The following is a 16,275-nucleotide window of genomic DNA, read 5'->3' on the forward strand; positions in this document are numbered from 1 at the left end:
TTATTATCAGCCATAGATGTTACATTGATGAATTCAGTGACAACATTTAAATTAAATTAAATTAAATTAAGTTAAATTCAATTAAATTAAAGGTAAAAAAAACCAAACATGTTTTTAAATAATATAATTTATGGATAGTTCTTTTTTTAAGTTTTATTTAATTACATTAAGTTTTTCTCAAATCAATATCTTTTTTCATGTTCATGTTTTAATCAAGCTCATTTTAATATATTTAAGTAACTGCATACTATGACAGATAGGCCTATGCCTATAATAATTAACCCAATGATTAATTTATTGGCTTTATGATCATTTTTGTTCAGTCAATTTATTCTTTTTATATACAAATTATTAAAATCAATAATAATATTAATTCACAGATTAAATCATATTTATGTAACTTCAATGTAACGTTTTACATCTAATGTTTGACCTTGTATTTATTCCTTTTATTTTCTTCCACTCTCTTCCAAACAGGAGGCTTCTTTTTTACCTTCTTAAGATAGTTTCGATTTGCTTTGATAGAGGGTATGCTGAAAACCACTAGAGGGAGCAATTTGACAAACAAACGCTCACTTAAGGAAAGACCAGCAGATCGTAGGATGGTGATATTCACGAAGAACAGATGTAAACAGTAGCTGTAAGTTGTTTTTTGATCATCCATCAGATATCCCTACAACCTAACAGATATCACATATTCCCTGAGAAAACATATCTTAATATGTCACAGATACTTAAGAGTTTTCATACTATTATTTATGTCCTTTTTAAGTTAACCACAGGCCTTAATTTAGGCTACTTCGAGGATATTTCAACTAAATCGAAACAAGAATCTCGAGGGAACCTATATATAATGGAAATTATCTACCGAATCAGAGTTGCAAGTAAACTCTGATGTTTCATTTCAAACGCAGTGTCACTCATTCTTTTCCTTGAAAGCAAAATGTTTCTCTTCACCGGTACTTCCTCGTATTCTTCTAAGTGCAGCCCTAATTTCCGCTATTTGGCTGCAATCCCGTCCATTATAAAATCAAACACCATGTTTACACAACTAGTCTAGAAATGATTGCAAAAGAGTCTGTAAATCATACTGATACAACTGTCACGTACATGTTTCAACCATACAGGATGAATTACTAAGTGCTAAACTAAGTACTAACATCACAGTGCGAGATATTTAAAGGAATAGTTCACCCAAAAATGAAAATTTGTTTAAAATTTACTCTCAGGCAATCCAGGATATGGATGAGTTTGTTTCTTCATAGGTAACAGATTTGGATACATTTATCATTACATCACTTGCTCATCACTGGATCCTCTGGAGTAAATGGGTGCGGTCAGAATGAGAGTCCAAACAGCTGATAAAAACATTACAATAATCCACAAGTAATCCACACCACTCCATTCCATCAATGAATGTCTTGTGAAGTTGCGTGCTTATACAAATCTATCATTAAAACATTTTTAACTTCAAACCATTTGCCATTGAGTCAACATGTGATGTTTTCATCCGCTGTTTAGATTCTCATTCTGACGGCACCCATATACTGCTAAGGATGTATTGGTGAGCAAGTGACGTAATGCTACATTTTTTCCAGTTAAGGAAACAAACTCAACTACATCTTAGATGGCCTGAGGGTGAGTGAGTACATTATCTCCTTTAATTACATGTTCTTAGTTACGTAATAAACTATGATAAATAACAGAAATGACACAGTAAACACTAATGAAACATGAAACACTAATTCCATATAACAACAATAACAAACCTCACCGAAACAGCAGGGTTGAGTCTTAAAGAGCATTAAATGAATCAAGCATGTTTTATCTTTTGTACTGTATTCATTACTTTTTTTTATTATTAGGTAAGTAAATATCTACAAAAACATTAAAATGTTAGAGCCACCGCAGTGAAACATACAACTGCTCTGTTAAAATTATCTTCACACAATATTAATAAAGCTTACTAGGATACTTTTTTACACACGTGTAGGTTTGACTCTCATATTTAACAAATCATAACCCCTGAAAAGAGAGTCCCCTAAAATGCATCTAAAATGTAACAAAGAGCCAAGCTAGATTTTGATCTCCCACGTCCAGAAAGTCCTGAGCGCACCATCTAGAACTGTATGTCTTCGGTTCGTTCTCAAGGTCTCTGGACCTAAACACCTGTAAAACACACACATTAATGGTGAATTGCAGATTAGCTTTATAAAAATGCTTATGAAACGTGGTCGTCTGTTGTCTTGACACTGCCTAAATGTTTAGCAGGACACAGAAGCAAACATTTGAAAACGTAGATCTGTTTATGTAGATGTAGGAAGTATTGTACACAAACAAGAGGATCTCAACATCAACATCAAAAGACTCTTGAAGCATGTTAAAAAGCTTGCGGGACTGATATTACAGCGATATCTGTAACTGAAGAGTTCAGATGCAAAACCAGCTAAAAGCCAAAAATGAGATACTGATACTGAGTGAATGCTATCGACACATATTATACGTCCATCAGATACTTTTTCTTCAAACTCGCTAAAATACCAGACTCAATCAGAAGTACCGGTACTTACATAGAAACCTATACATCTGAGCCTGATAAAAATGCATTTTTTTAAAGAAAGACGTCAGATGGATTTAGCTGGTTTTGTATCTGAACTCTTCAACTATAAAAAGTGGTCATGACTAGGTTTCTTGTGAAAGCCGGGTACAGGAAATCCTGTTCTTGCCTAGCTTCCTGTTGCTGTTTAATTTAAGAGATATCCCAGCAACACTAACTTCTGTTGCAGCTATTGTAATTTTTTATTCTTAGGAGGCCATTAAAGAACAGCCCATCCAAAAACTTTACACACTTCACTCGAAACTCATGTGACTTTGTTTTATTCACTAAACATAAATGCAGATATTTTGAAAAATGTTCCAGCTGCTGTTTTCCATGCAGTGAAAAAGAATGGTGTTTTTTACTACAAAGCTCTAAACATGAATGTTAGTCCATCTCATGGGTTTTTGAAGCTTTGTGTGAAGAACAGACTATTTGTTGTTGAGTATATTTAAAGTAAAAGAGAGATGAGGATCTGATTACCAACACAGGAAACAGGAAGCTACGAAACAAACTGTTACTTCAGTCACAACAGGAATGTCTATCACAATGCCAGGCGTTAATGCTACTAACACTTGTGAAAAGAAGTGCTTTAAAAAGTGCACTTTGTGATACTGTTGAATTAAAAGTTTTAAAGTATTATATTTTAATAATTTTGTTGTGCTTTAAAAAGTACACTTATTTTGATGTATTGACTAACATACTAAAACACATTTTAAATACTTGATTATAATTTTAACTAATGTTTCTTCAGTATTACATTTAAAATTAATACATTTTAAATGTACTAAATGCAACTTCATTCTAAATGTGTAATTACAAATATATATATATATATATATATATATATATATTATTTATATTTATATTTATTTATATATAAAGAAATGACATTCAAGTTTCAATAGCTGTGAAGTGAACAACTTCTTTAAGTGAAGGCAATAGAAGTAGTTATGAAATAACACAAAGACATGCACTTATGTCTTACATACTTCCTGATCTCATGATGAAAACATACCATTAAGTACAAAACACTTTTAGCGGCACTCAGCGAACATTTCACATTGAATTTCGTATTCGCATTTCGAGTCTTGCGAAAAAGTTCCCACAGGTACGTTTTCGTCATGAGATCAGGTTGCCTACATAAGTGGGCCAAAAAAAAAAAAGCAGAAACACTGAAGTAACACTTAACTGAAGAAACACTTCAGTTCGAAAACATAATTATTATTTTTTTCTAAATAATATTCTTTTTAAAAATGCAAGAGTGTACGCAGTGTTGTATGCTGTTTGTAAGTGGTAAAACAAAATGTGTGGAATGTCTTATCTTCTTTTGGGAGTATCTGTTTTTGAGACTATCATTAAGGGGATCAACTCAGTGAATGGTACTACGAAGCTACACTGCCAATTTGTTTCAGGGATTCGGAAGCTTGGGGCAGTGCATGCATAAAAGATGGTGTTATTGTAAAAGAGTGTTTTGTTATTTTGTCAGTTGCTTTTTTGATGTTTGTAGCTATTGAGGTCTGTGTGCATCTTTGTAACTACTGCATATGCCATCTGCTTTGCAAAATGCTTTACTCTTCAAAGCCAAATATTTTAGGCTTCACTCCATTTTAGTTATGTGTAAAAATAAGGTTTTGACAACTGAAATCTTCTTGTGTTGTAAATGATAATTAGCTAAACAGAAAATTATTTGGTGGAATAAGAGACTTTTTGCATTTAATAGTACTAAAGTAAAATTAAATTGGGTCATTCCAGCTGGAATCATCAAATGGTCCCCACCTCACCCCCTGAGATTTGTCTGAAAAAAATCTATGTGATGGGTAATATGCCCAATAGATCATATACAAAATTTCAGATCTCTACTGTGCATACTTTTTTCACAAAAAATCTGTAAAAAAGTTTGTTTTTTACCCCGTTTTGGCATCACAGTCTGAGTGACCAAGTTCAGACTGAAATATCTCCAGAACTATTTGTGCCAGGTCCATGAAATTTTCTGGGCTAAGAGTCTTAGTCCAGAACTGCATGAATTACAACTCACAGCATTGTTACTGAATTTACACCTGAATGCTGGCCCTCTACTTTTCTTTGAAACTATTACTTTAAGGGTTTTCAGATGTCCATAGAAACCTCAATCTTCAATGTATAAGCATCAAACTTGGTAAATGGTCTGATATGTACCATGTCTTTCACATCCTTTGACATCAGACAATAGAGTCTGATGGATGTTGAGATATTAAGGTCCAAAAATGGAAAAAAAACTATTTACACCAATGTTCAGAGCAATATTTCCCATGAATGACACCAGGTGTGAACATGAAACTTGTTTTTTGAAAGAGCATGTTCTTATTGATAAAATATAAAAAAAATTGGGATGGGGTTTTGCCTTATTTTTCTGTAATAATTTTTTAAAAAATCATTGTTGTGTGACATTCACAACTACTGTAGTACCAGCTATTTTGAACTCATATGCCTAAATTAATGCTATAATGCAGCATTCCATTGTGCTCAGGACTCTGGGAAATCCGACCTCCACCTCGGGAAAGTGCAATGGAACGGCCACTTAAGTTGGGGGTCCGAAACACACACTCGGGCCAGTTCAGTGCAGACCGAGTCGGTTGGAATTATCCATAGGCATCCATATTTTTGCCAACTGTTACAATGGAATGCATTTACGACGGACATCGGGAGAACTAACATGGATTCACCGACTACCGACATTCAATGGAATGCAACATAAGTACCTAATCTTGATGTTCCACCCAATCCAGTGAATAATACATCCATTTTCATTGAGAAAGGAGGGCAATATTGATTAGAAAAAATAATATTCAGGTGGTATGAGATCTAGCATCAATCAATCAATCAGTCAATCAGTCAACAATGATCAATTTTGAGGTCAGTCGAGTATCAGGAACACCAGGATTCCATGTCAACTTTGAGGTTGACCCAGTTGAACAAGGCCTTCACATCACAGATATGACCCCAGGACAATATGTTACTTGTGCGTATGACCGACAATGGTGGGTTGGTATCATCAGAGACGTCTCTGACACAGAGCAAGACATTCAAGTTTTTTTGCATCCCCATGGCCCAGCTAGAGGCTACTTTTGGCCAAAAAGGGAAGATGTCTGTTGGGTGCCTCTCCAGCACATCATAATGAAAATTGATGTGCCAGTTACTTCCACTGGACGATGCTATGTCATAAAAGAAAATGAAACTGTGGATTCAGACACTTTCATGAACAACTTTCAGTAACTGTTATGTCACACATTTATTTGTGTTGGTGGTATACATTATTAAAGTGACTCATGTCTGGAAGTACGTTTTTTGTATTTTGTATTTTTTGTATAAGTGGAACATTAATAAATTCTGTTGAAATGCCCATACCAAGTTGAATAGCAAAAGTGAACAATAGGATCAGTGACGAAACTCTGAGTTTTAAAAAAATCATTACAGAAAAATGAGGCAAAACCCTATCCTATTTTTTTTATATTTTATCAATAACAATATGCTCTTTCAAAAAAACAAGTTTCATGTTCACACCTGGTGTCATTCATGGGAAATATTGCTCTGAACATTGGTGTAAATCAGTTTTTTTCCATATTTGGACCTTAATATCTCAACATCCATCAGACTCTATTGTCTGATGTCAAAGGATGTGAAAGACATGGTACATATCAGACCATTTACCAAGTTTGATGCTTATACATTGAAAATTGAGGTTTCTATGGACATCTGAAAACCCTTAAAGTAATAGTTTCAAAGAAAAGTAGAGGGCCAGCATTCAGGTGTAAATTCAGTAACAATGCTGTGAGTTGTAATTCATGCAGTTCTGGACTAGGACTCTTAGCCCAGAAAATTTCATGGACCTGGCACAACTAGTTCTGGAGATATTTCAGTCTGAACATGGTCACTCAGACTGTGATGCCAAAACGGGGTAAAAAACAAACTTTTTTACAGATTTTTTGTGAAAAAAGTACGCACAGTAGAGATCTGAAATTTTGTATATGATCTATTGGGCATATTACCCATCACATAGATTTTTTTTCAGACAAATCTGAGGAGGTCAGGTGGGGAACTTTTCCAAAATTTGATGATTCCAGCTGGAATGACCCAATTAACTTCATGTTGCCTTGAAAAAAAAAAAAACCCAAACAAACAAGAAAAACACATTAACATTTACAATTCTGTGGTGATTTTTATTGCTCTCACCTTTGGATTTGTGCTTGATGACAAACTGTTTGCTCTTTTTCCCCAGGATATTGGATGCAGTGCATGTATATTCCCCTGGGCCCAAAGATGCAGCTCTCAAAACAGGCTGATTATCAGTATTCTCCTGAAGGTTTGAGGAACTCCAGATATACACAGGAGGTGGGTTACCCTCCGCAGTACAATCCAGTACTATTTCACTATCCTCACTAATGTCCAGTATCTCTTCCTCTGGACTGCGGAAGTCAGGCGGGTCTGATTAAAAAAAAAAAAACATTTAACAAACATTTAACATTAATAGCTATAAAATGTAGCCTTTATTCACCTACATTGAACAGCAATGTTGAGAACTTCAGACTGAACTGTTGGAGGAAGTTGAGGTCCTTCTGCTCCCAGTTGCAGCTCTGCTTCACACCTGTACTGAGCTCCATCATCAGCTCTGTTTGGGACAATCAGCAAGGTTGAGGACACCTGGACCGGCGTCGCAGGGGATAACTCTGAGAACGAGTGGTTGTAAACCTCAGTTTTTCCTCTGTACCATCGTAAAACAAGGTACTGGACAGGTGCGACGTTCTGCACCTCACACTGTAGCTGGTACTCTCTTCCTTCCACCACTGGACTGCTGTGATTCACTAAACTTATGGACACACTGTCTGGTTTCTCTGTGTGAAGACGAATGCAAATTGAAGCAAAGGCATTTAATGGGCATATTCCAAAAATAGGCCACATTCACACAGCAGCAGAATACAGTTGTCAATACCATATTTGAGTCCTTAATACGGTTACGTTCACACACAGTACGGTTATTTACGGGTGCGACAACTGTATTCTATAACCGAACTCACACCCATAAATTTTCAGGAACTCACAACCGCATTCTTGGAACACGCGCTGTGTGAACGAGACAGGACTGGACGACTAGTTGTCTGTCACGTCAAACAGTCCAAGAGAGCTGCTCTGCCACCTAAACACGTGTTTACCGTGTGCCGCGTGCTTTAATTTGTGGTTTTGGTAACTTACAGTGATGGAGAAATTAGCTGTGTGTGTCATTTGAAAGTTTTTATATCCAGTCTCCACCGAAGCCGCTCCCTTCCGTTAGTTTTGTGTTCTGCGCGCAGCCCAAATGCTCCTCTCCACTCAAATTTAAAAGCTATTGTCGGTTAATGATGATTTGATGGATGAACTCGCAGCTCGATTTGACTCTCGTCGTGTCAGAGAGTGGTACTACTTTCAGTTTTATGGACGTTGCCATCTTTGATATTGCTTTGGTCTCTGTTGCTATGGTTACTGGTAAGGAATACAGGCTTGACTCCCGTTGCACATTCATACAGACAGTATTCAAGATGCTTCTGTAAGCTGCTGTGTGAACGGAAATATTTCAAAACTCACACCTGTAAGTAAATGCGGTTGTCTGACAGTGTAAACATTCGTCTTGCACTTGGTTTGCACCAAAATGACAGCTGTGTCATTGATTACTCAGACTCATTATTCACCAGATATCTCGAAATCTAAATTCTGTTAATGTTCAATTAAAAATGTTGCCATACAGATTGATTCGAATAATTTTGAAAAAATTGCATTGCTTCTTGCATGTTTCGTAACCAGAGGTGGGTAGAGTAGCCAAAAACTGTACTCAAGTAAACGTACAAGTACTTATAGTTACTCAAGTAAGAGTAAAAGTAACAGTCCTAATACATTCTAAATCATAAACATCTTGAAGAAATCTAATAGACTTATACTTGACATCTGATAGGAAACATCCTATCAATTAGCAGATGAGCATACGCTCTAAAAAATTCGTCTTGCGGATGTAAATGCAGAAGTCAAATAGACGTCTCCGAGATGTATGTGTGCTATTAGGGAAAGTACCCAGCTTTAAATCTACTCTTAAAAGTAGAAAGTAATTGTAATGGGATAAATGCTTTGTTACTACCCACCTCTCTTAAACATTTTCAAGTAAAATGTGCAGTGAGTGGGACTAAAAGCATGTTTAATTTTATCCAAAACAGATCGATCTGGATAGTATCACATTTGAAAATAATGTTGAAAAAAGAAAAAGTGAGGGAAAAAAAACACATTTGCTAAAGAAACTATGCCGTTTTGGCTTGTTACTACAGGTCACATGGTGCCTCGTGTTTATCAGTGCAAGGCTGTACCAGTTGACCTACTAAACAAATTTGCTACGCCAGAAAAGTCAGACATATGAGGGTGGTTATGTGATGACATACCAAAATATATAATGTGTAAGGGTGTATTCACACCAGGAAAGTCTGCTAGCTGGTTCTGTTTTACATTGTGGTTCTGTTTTCCATTGCCCTTTTTGCAAGTCAACCAGAAATTGTAAACAAAACCACACATGTGCTTAAGGTCATCCATTCACTGGTTCATCCATTCAACCGTACCAGAGTTTGTTTGAAACTGGACTGAGACCACCTCTTCAGCTGGGTCTCAGTACAGTTGTTTGATCTGCATCCGAGTGTGATTGCTGTGTTCACACTTACCCAAAACTTTAGTTTCAGTTGAACCAAACAAGACAGGTGTGAATACACCCTAAGAAAGCATGTGAAAATTAGTTTTTAAGAATGGATAACTTTCCCTGCAATCATAATTTCTTTGAAAAGATTGTTTATTTTTTATTTTTACTGCCATTAGTGTTCTTCTCAGTGAATTGCCTTGCTTGCATTAAACTGTATCTACAGGTACATTTTTGGAGTTTTGCAATAATATAATAATTAGGGCTGCCCTCGACTAAAGATTTTTCTGGTTAACTAGTAGTCATTCATTTTAAGCATTAGTCGACTATTAGTTGCACGTTTATTAATAAACCATATACTATATCAAGATTTACTTGAATATGGTTGAATAAAGACATTATGTTTGTTTTCTTTGTGCACAAAAAGTATTCTCGTAGCTTCATAAAATAACGGTTGAACCACTGATGTCACATGGACTATTTTAACAATGTCCTTACTACCTTTCTAGGCCTTGAACGTGGTAGTTGCATTACTGTCTATGCAGGGTCAGAAAGCTCTTGGATTTCATCAAAAATATCTTAATTTGTGTTCTGAAGATGAACGAAGGTCTTACAGGGTTGGAACGACATGAGGGTGAGTAATTAATGACAGAGTTTATATTTTTAGCACTGGTGATTTGAAGCTAGACACAGCTATTCTATGCTGATTTTTCTTCTTCTTCAGAAGATAACACTGTACTTACTGTATAGAACAAGGTTAAGCTTTTCCTCACACTGTCTTGGTGCAGTGAAAAAAACACCATAGCAGATTGGCTCCTCGATCCAGTCAGTCAAACTGTCCACCCGCCACTGAACGCTGAGGTCATTCTGAGTGTGTGATGCGGCAATGACCGATTCCCATCCCAGCACGCGTACCGGACGAGAGGCCACACAGCTGACCGACACCGGATCCCCAAATTTCACCACCACTCTGGCGGGAGATATCTCTAGCGAGCAACTGTCAGCTGACACTGAATCAGAATATCATCAATATCACACTTATTAAACATAATATGCCATATATATATATAAAAAGTAAACATTTTCTAGCATATTTAAGAATAGGTATTGTGCTGTAAACCATTTTAGAATGCTTTCCATCCAAATTTTTCTGTAACTAAATTTTCTTAAAAGAAATACCTTAATAATGACCAATGTCAAATTTTTGTTAATAAACTTTACAAACTGCCAGAAACATTACAGATAAATTCAGTAGCTTTTCATGGGAAGTTGGCAAGTGTAAACAGATATGCACCTCATAAGTGTTTACTCTCAGCTTAACCTGAAACACTATTAAACAACTAGAGTTATTTGCACATAGAAACATCTTACCTATTCCGATAATGGATAGACCGAGAAAGCATAAGAGATTGTTTTTCATTTTGATGAAAATAGATGAAATCTGCTGTAGTCCGTACACAGAGGCAAGAGGAATTCCAACTCGGTCTTGCTTGGCAACTAAAAACAGTGAACAGTGACAGCCAACAAAAGCCTTGTACTGAAGGGCCTGGAGGGGGATTGAAGCAGTGGGCCTCATTACAATCAGCTCTCCCTCTGCTTGCACTTTAATATTTCTCATCCTCTCCTATGAATCTTGTGAAAATGTCTTTTTTTTATATCACATTTGAATCTAGTGTACTAAAGCATTAACACATTATAAAGTATCTTTAATTTTATAATCATATTTGTCTTTAAAGTTGGCAATTGAAATAAATAGCTGACTTATGTTTTATGTTTTTGTGGTTCACAACATGACACATAAACTGTATTTTAACTGATTGCACATAGTTAATGTTCATTATTTCTGCTGACACAGCGATGTCACTGTTTATTCATAGCGTTTCTTAAAATGTTTAATTTGTTTATGTTAGTCAAGAACTACTGAGTTCCAGCTAGCTGTCTTAAAATGCTTCACTGCAGCTTGCCAACAAGGTTGCTATGCCAACACTCACTCACAGAAGTTTTGGCAGAGTGAAGTCACGCAGGTCACTGTGTTAAACGCACAAAAGAGACACAAAGACGACTTCATTTAAAAACCGTAAGGATTAAACCTGATGTGTTCCTCTAAAGCACTTATTACTTCCTTGGGTGTGATACAACACCACAGTGACTTAGACAGATTAAAGGAGAAGTTCACTTTCAGAGCAGAAATTTACAGATAATTTACCCGCCCCCTTGTTATCCAAGATGTTCATGTCTGACTTTCTTTCTTTCTTTCTTTCTTGAGGATAAAAAAAAATAGTTTTTTGACATACATATTGATGCGGATTACACAGACTACGCATGCGCATAGCAGAGATGAGACAAGGCAAGCATTTGAGGTTAAAAAGTATATAAATTGTCAGTTCGTTTCAAAAATGACCAATCGTTTTGCTAAGACTATTCTTCCTCAGCTGGGATCGTTTAGAGCCATTTGAAGCTGCATTTAAACTGCATTTTGGAAGTTGAAACTTTGAGGCACCATTGAAGTCCACTATATGGAGAACATTGAAATGTTTTCGTCAAGAAACATAATTTCTTGACAAAGGGGGGTGAGTAAATTATCTGTAAATTTTTGTTCTGGAAGTGGACTTTTCCTTTAATGACAGTCATGTATCTATCCAGATGCTACACAAAAAAAATGTTGGGTTATATTTTTAACCCAAATGCTTAAGCCTGGCTTATTTAAAATATTTTTAACCCAGCGCTGGGGCAGTGTAAACTAGTGTGCGGTAGTCTATGCCAAACCGGTTTAAACTTGGGTACATTTATCAGCACCCTGGTGAAAGAACCAGCATATGCCGGTAGGTATGTTTTGATGCTGGTTTAAGCTGGTCCTTTGCTGGTTCATGCTGGTCCTTTGCTGGTTTATGCTGGTCCTTGACCAGCAACATGACCAGCATAAACCAGCAAAGGACCAGGTCTGTAGTCTCATTTTTTGTTTGTTTTTTGTTTTGTTTTGTTTTGTTTTATTTAAACATACGTGGCAGCTAACCTCTGTTTGGAACGCTAGCCCAGGGTTGCCAGGTTTTTCACAACAAAACCCGCCCAGATGCTACCCAAAACTAGCCTAAAAGTAGCCAAAGTAGCGTTTTGAGGGGGTTTCAGTTAAAATCGCGTTCTGGGGGGTAAAATACGTTTTTGGCGGGGTTCCTCTGGTAAAATTAGCATTCCATGTGCTAAATATTAGGTTATTGGGGTCGCTTCAACTCACGGACATGAAAAACAGCCCACGGCAGCATTCGCCGGATCTACACTCAAAGCGGATGACACGTTGGCGCCATGGTGGAAGTTTCACCTCCCACCAATCAAATGCATGATCAGGGCTGAAATACGACGCGACTTTGCTGTTATATTTAGAAAAGTTTCTGTGCCCTTTACTGACTATATCAGAAGCTCTAATATGCGGGTTGAAACTTATGTCTGAAAGGCAAGACGGCACGAGGTAAAGCTGTTTTTTCAAACTTTTCAAACATGAATTTAAATCATTTAATGAACTGGAGCAGCCTACGGATAGCCGTTTTCTTCCTACTGATTTCCGTTGGCTACACTTGTTATGTCCTAAACCATTTACAGAAGAATTTAGGATTATATAAGACTGACTTGACAAATGACTAAACCTTCAATAGATTGACTGACCCAACACTGTCGAAAAACAACACAGCAAATGGGTTATTGTATAAAACCCAACAAGCTGTGTCAAAATAATGCATGTGTTCTCCACTATTTACCCAGCGCTGGGTTGCCAAAAAAAAAACAAAAAAAAAAACATGAAATGTTTGTTTTTAACCCAGCATTGTTTAGAGTGTAGTAATTTGTTCAGGTTCTTAATATTGTCACAATAGTCAAACATTAAGAAGTGAGCTAGTTTTTAGGTTCTTGTTCAGCATGGTTGTTTTTCTTGCCCATGTCAAAAGAGCTCACCCAGAAGTCTTGTGCAAATTCACACTGTGGTTAAAGTCTTTGTTGTGATGAACACACTCCCACACATGTAACACTTTGAGTGACTCTGACTGTGAGAAACTCCTATAGTTGTCAGTTTCCACTGATAAACCCAAAGCATTTTAGCAAAATCAGAACATTTAACAATGAGAAAGAAATCAATGAGGTCAAAGTTTATTGTACTGCTGTTCAACCGCTCAGAATATATTTTCTTGTGTTTTCCAAAACATCATAGGGCCGGCACTAGCTAAAAGGAAGTCCTACACACACACACACAATACTTTCACAGAGTACAGAAGAATTATAAAAGCTTCTCTGTGCAGTGAATACACTATACTAAATATCTTCTAAATACCTACAGGGTGACAAACAAATCAAATATGTAAGTAATGTAAAATGAATTTGTCATACAGCAGGACATGCACTTTAACAGTAACAGTCAGATGTTAAAATTTATGCTAACATCTAAAGGCAGGAATTTATTTATTTTATTTATAAATAAAAATGATGTGTTGTAGTGGTTCTCTGATCATGCATAACAAGATTACAATTTACATTGACTTCATATTATTGACAACCAGAAGTCAACAGAGTTTTTTGTGAATTCCTAGCAGAACAAAAAATACAGAAAGAATAAAAAACAAACAACACTGACTAATTCTTTCCTAAATGACAATCATCAATCCAGCCAACAACTGGAAAAAAATAAGAACAGTCCAGAATGTGGGACGACTACCTGTGAAAGAAAAGCAGTGTTAATGATAATACAAACAGAAACAATACTCAGTGTTTTCACTGCTGAATCCCTGTCTACAGACCCCCAGAAGTCAAACACAATCTACAAAATTAGAAACACTCAATCCAACATCCAGAAAAAAAATCCTATTCAAATGTAAGACAGACAGATATGCAGATCATTTTTCCATTCGTAACCCACCTGTTGATTTGACGATGAACACTTTGCTGTCGCTTCCCAGAGAGTTTGTGGCGGTGCATGTGTATTCTCCTGGACTGAGTGTTGAGGACGGGAGCGTTGAGGAGCTGATCTCTTCTTTCAGATGCTCTGAGTGCCATGTGTACGTAGGAGCTGGGTTTGCCATCACCGTACAGTTTAGCATGACCTCATCATTTTTAATGATGGTCTCTGTTGAATTGGAGTGTTTTGGTTTATCTGAGAAGGACAGAGATACATTTCTCAACACAACAGCAACATGATGAGCTATTATTAATAAATCAATGAAAATACTGTACAGCTGATACATTATGTTTTTGTTAATTTAATTCAAAATATGTAATATTTAATTAAATGATCTCAGTTAATATGCAAGTCTTTGTGCGTGATAAAATATGACAGTTGCACAACCTTCACACAAGGTCCTTCAGGAAAAAAAAAAAATGGCCAAATTTGGCAATAATAATCTTACAGTTTACTTCAGCACTGAGAGGTTTTGATGTGACTGTAGGAGGAGGTTGAGGTCCTTCTGCTCCCAGATCCAGCTCTGCTTCACACCTGTATTGAGCTCCATCATCAGCTCTGCCTGCAGTGATCAGGAGTTTGGCGACTTCATTCACTGGAGTTATGCTGGTGTCAGTGAAAGTGGTTTGATCCAGCAGAGTTTCTCCTTTGTACCATTTGACAGTGAGATTCTGAACAGGAGCCACATCTTGAACATCACACTGGAGCTCATACTGCTCTCCCTCCTTCATTGGTCCTCTGTGATTCACAATGCTGATGGACACACTGTCTGGAGTCTCTGTGGAGGAAGATTCACACACTCTGAAATCCACAGTGATGAATGTACATTTATTAGATATTTCTGAGAATTAAAAACCTAAAATATAAATAACAGAGAAACTGACTGTAAATAGTGACTGGGAGCTCTTCTTCACACAGTGTATCATGGGTTGTTTTATAGTTTATGTAGCAGATTGGCTTTATGTCCCATTCTCTCAGATCTGACACTGTCCATGTGATCACACTGTCTCTGGTCTTGTCCACTCCTCCCTCACTGGCTTCCCATCCCATCCCATAATGCGGGACAGAAGCGGTACAGTTAACTGCAACAGAACCGCCGTACTCCACAACAACACTCTTCTGGCTGAGCTGAACAGGACATTCAGCTTGTGTACCTGTTAAACACATTGAGAAACATTTTTTAAATATATAATATATATATACTATTAGTGCTAATCTCACGGCATATAAAAATAAACCTTTTTTCAAACATTTCAGCATATTTCCTAATATGTTAATATAAAACAAAATCACAAAGTATCCATTTCACTGCACACATTTTTCATCTAAATAAACTATAATAATTTTCATCCATATAAACGTCATTCACAGTATCTGCCTTTCATAATGCTATTACTATCAAACGTTTGATTTGTTTGTCATTTAATGTACTGAGATGGCTAATCAATGAATCATGTATAACTGTCAACTGAACAGAAATGAATTTAGCACAAATACTAGTACTAAGTTAGATAACAAAGTTAAAATCATTTAATCTCCAATAAAGTAATACCTGAAACATATTTAGACTCATTCCAGATAACACATGTTTGCACTTCAGGCCCTGAACAAATAAAACATACAAACCTGTGAGAGTCACAAGCTGTGAAACTGCAGAGAGGTAAACACATCCAAAGAAACGCTGAAGCATATTCAGTAAGCTCAGGGAAAAACAACTGAACAGAAAATGTAGCAAATAAGACCAAACTGTATGACAGTATCTCTGACTGTACGGTCTGTGACTGAGTAGCTGCACTTGAGCACATGATATTGAATCAAGCAAGAAAAGAAGAAGAAGAAACCCCACCCCGGAAAAAGAGATTTCAGTTGACGGACTCATTTTTGTTAAAGGGTGAAACAGAAGTGAAACTAAATGAACTCTATGACAACCTGAATTCTTGTGATAAGTTGAGGTAACCCTGACAAGATGACATCACATAAAAACAGCAATTATGAATTTGTACTCATTCATAACAATCACAGTTATTTTAAGGCAAGAATAATTACTATAACATTTAATGT

At 36.4% G+C, this 16,275-nt stretch overlaps 1 protein-coding gene across 1 annotated transcript; it reads right to left on the reverse strand.

The window, feature by feature from the left end:
- Positions 1 to 1,837: 1,837 nt before the first annotated feature.
- Positions 1,838 to 16,026, reverse strand: si:ch211-66e2.5 (hemicentin-2). The gene is made up of 10 exons (XM_051101633.1): positions 15,841 to 16,026; positions 15,099 to 15,368; positions 14,663 to 14,992; positions 14,176 to 14,409; positions 13,952 to 13,974; positions 10,650 to 10,902; positions 10,022 to 10,288; positions 7,135 to 7,467; positions 6,809 to 7,060; positions 1,838 to 2,169 (listed from the first exon to the last, which is right to left on the reverse strand). The coding sequence occupies exons 1-10, from the start codon at positions 15,902 to 15,904 to the stop codon at positions 2,162 to 2,164; spliced, it is 2,034 nt and encodes a 677-aa protein (XP_050957590.1). The 5' UTR covers positions 15,905 to 16,026; the 3' UTR covers positions 1,838 to 2,161.
- Positions 16,027 to 16,275: the final 249 nt, after the last annotated feature.

This window comes from Labeo rohita, chromosome 3, assembly GCF_022985175.1.
Source record: "Labeo rohita strain BAU-BD-2019 chromosome 3, IGBB_LRoh.1.0, whole genome shotgun sequence".
Taxonomy (NCBI): domain Eukaryota; kingdom Metazoa; phylum Chordata; class Actinopteri; order Cypriniformes; family Cyprinidae; genus Labeo; species Labeo rohita.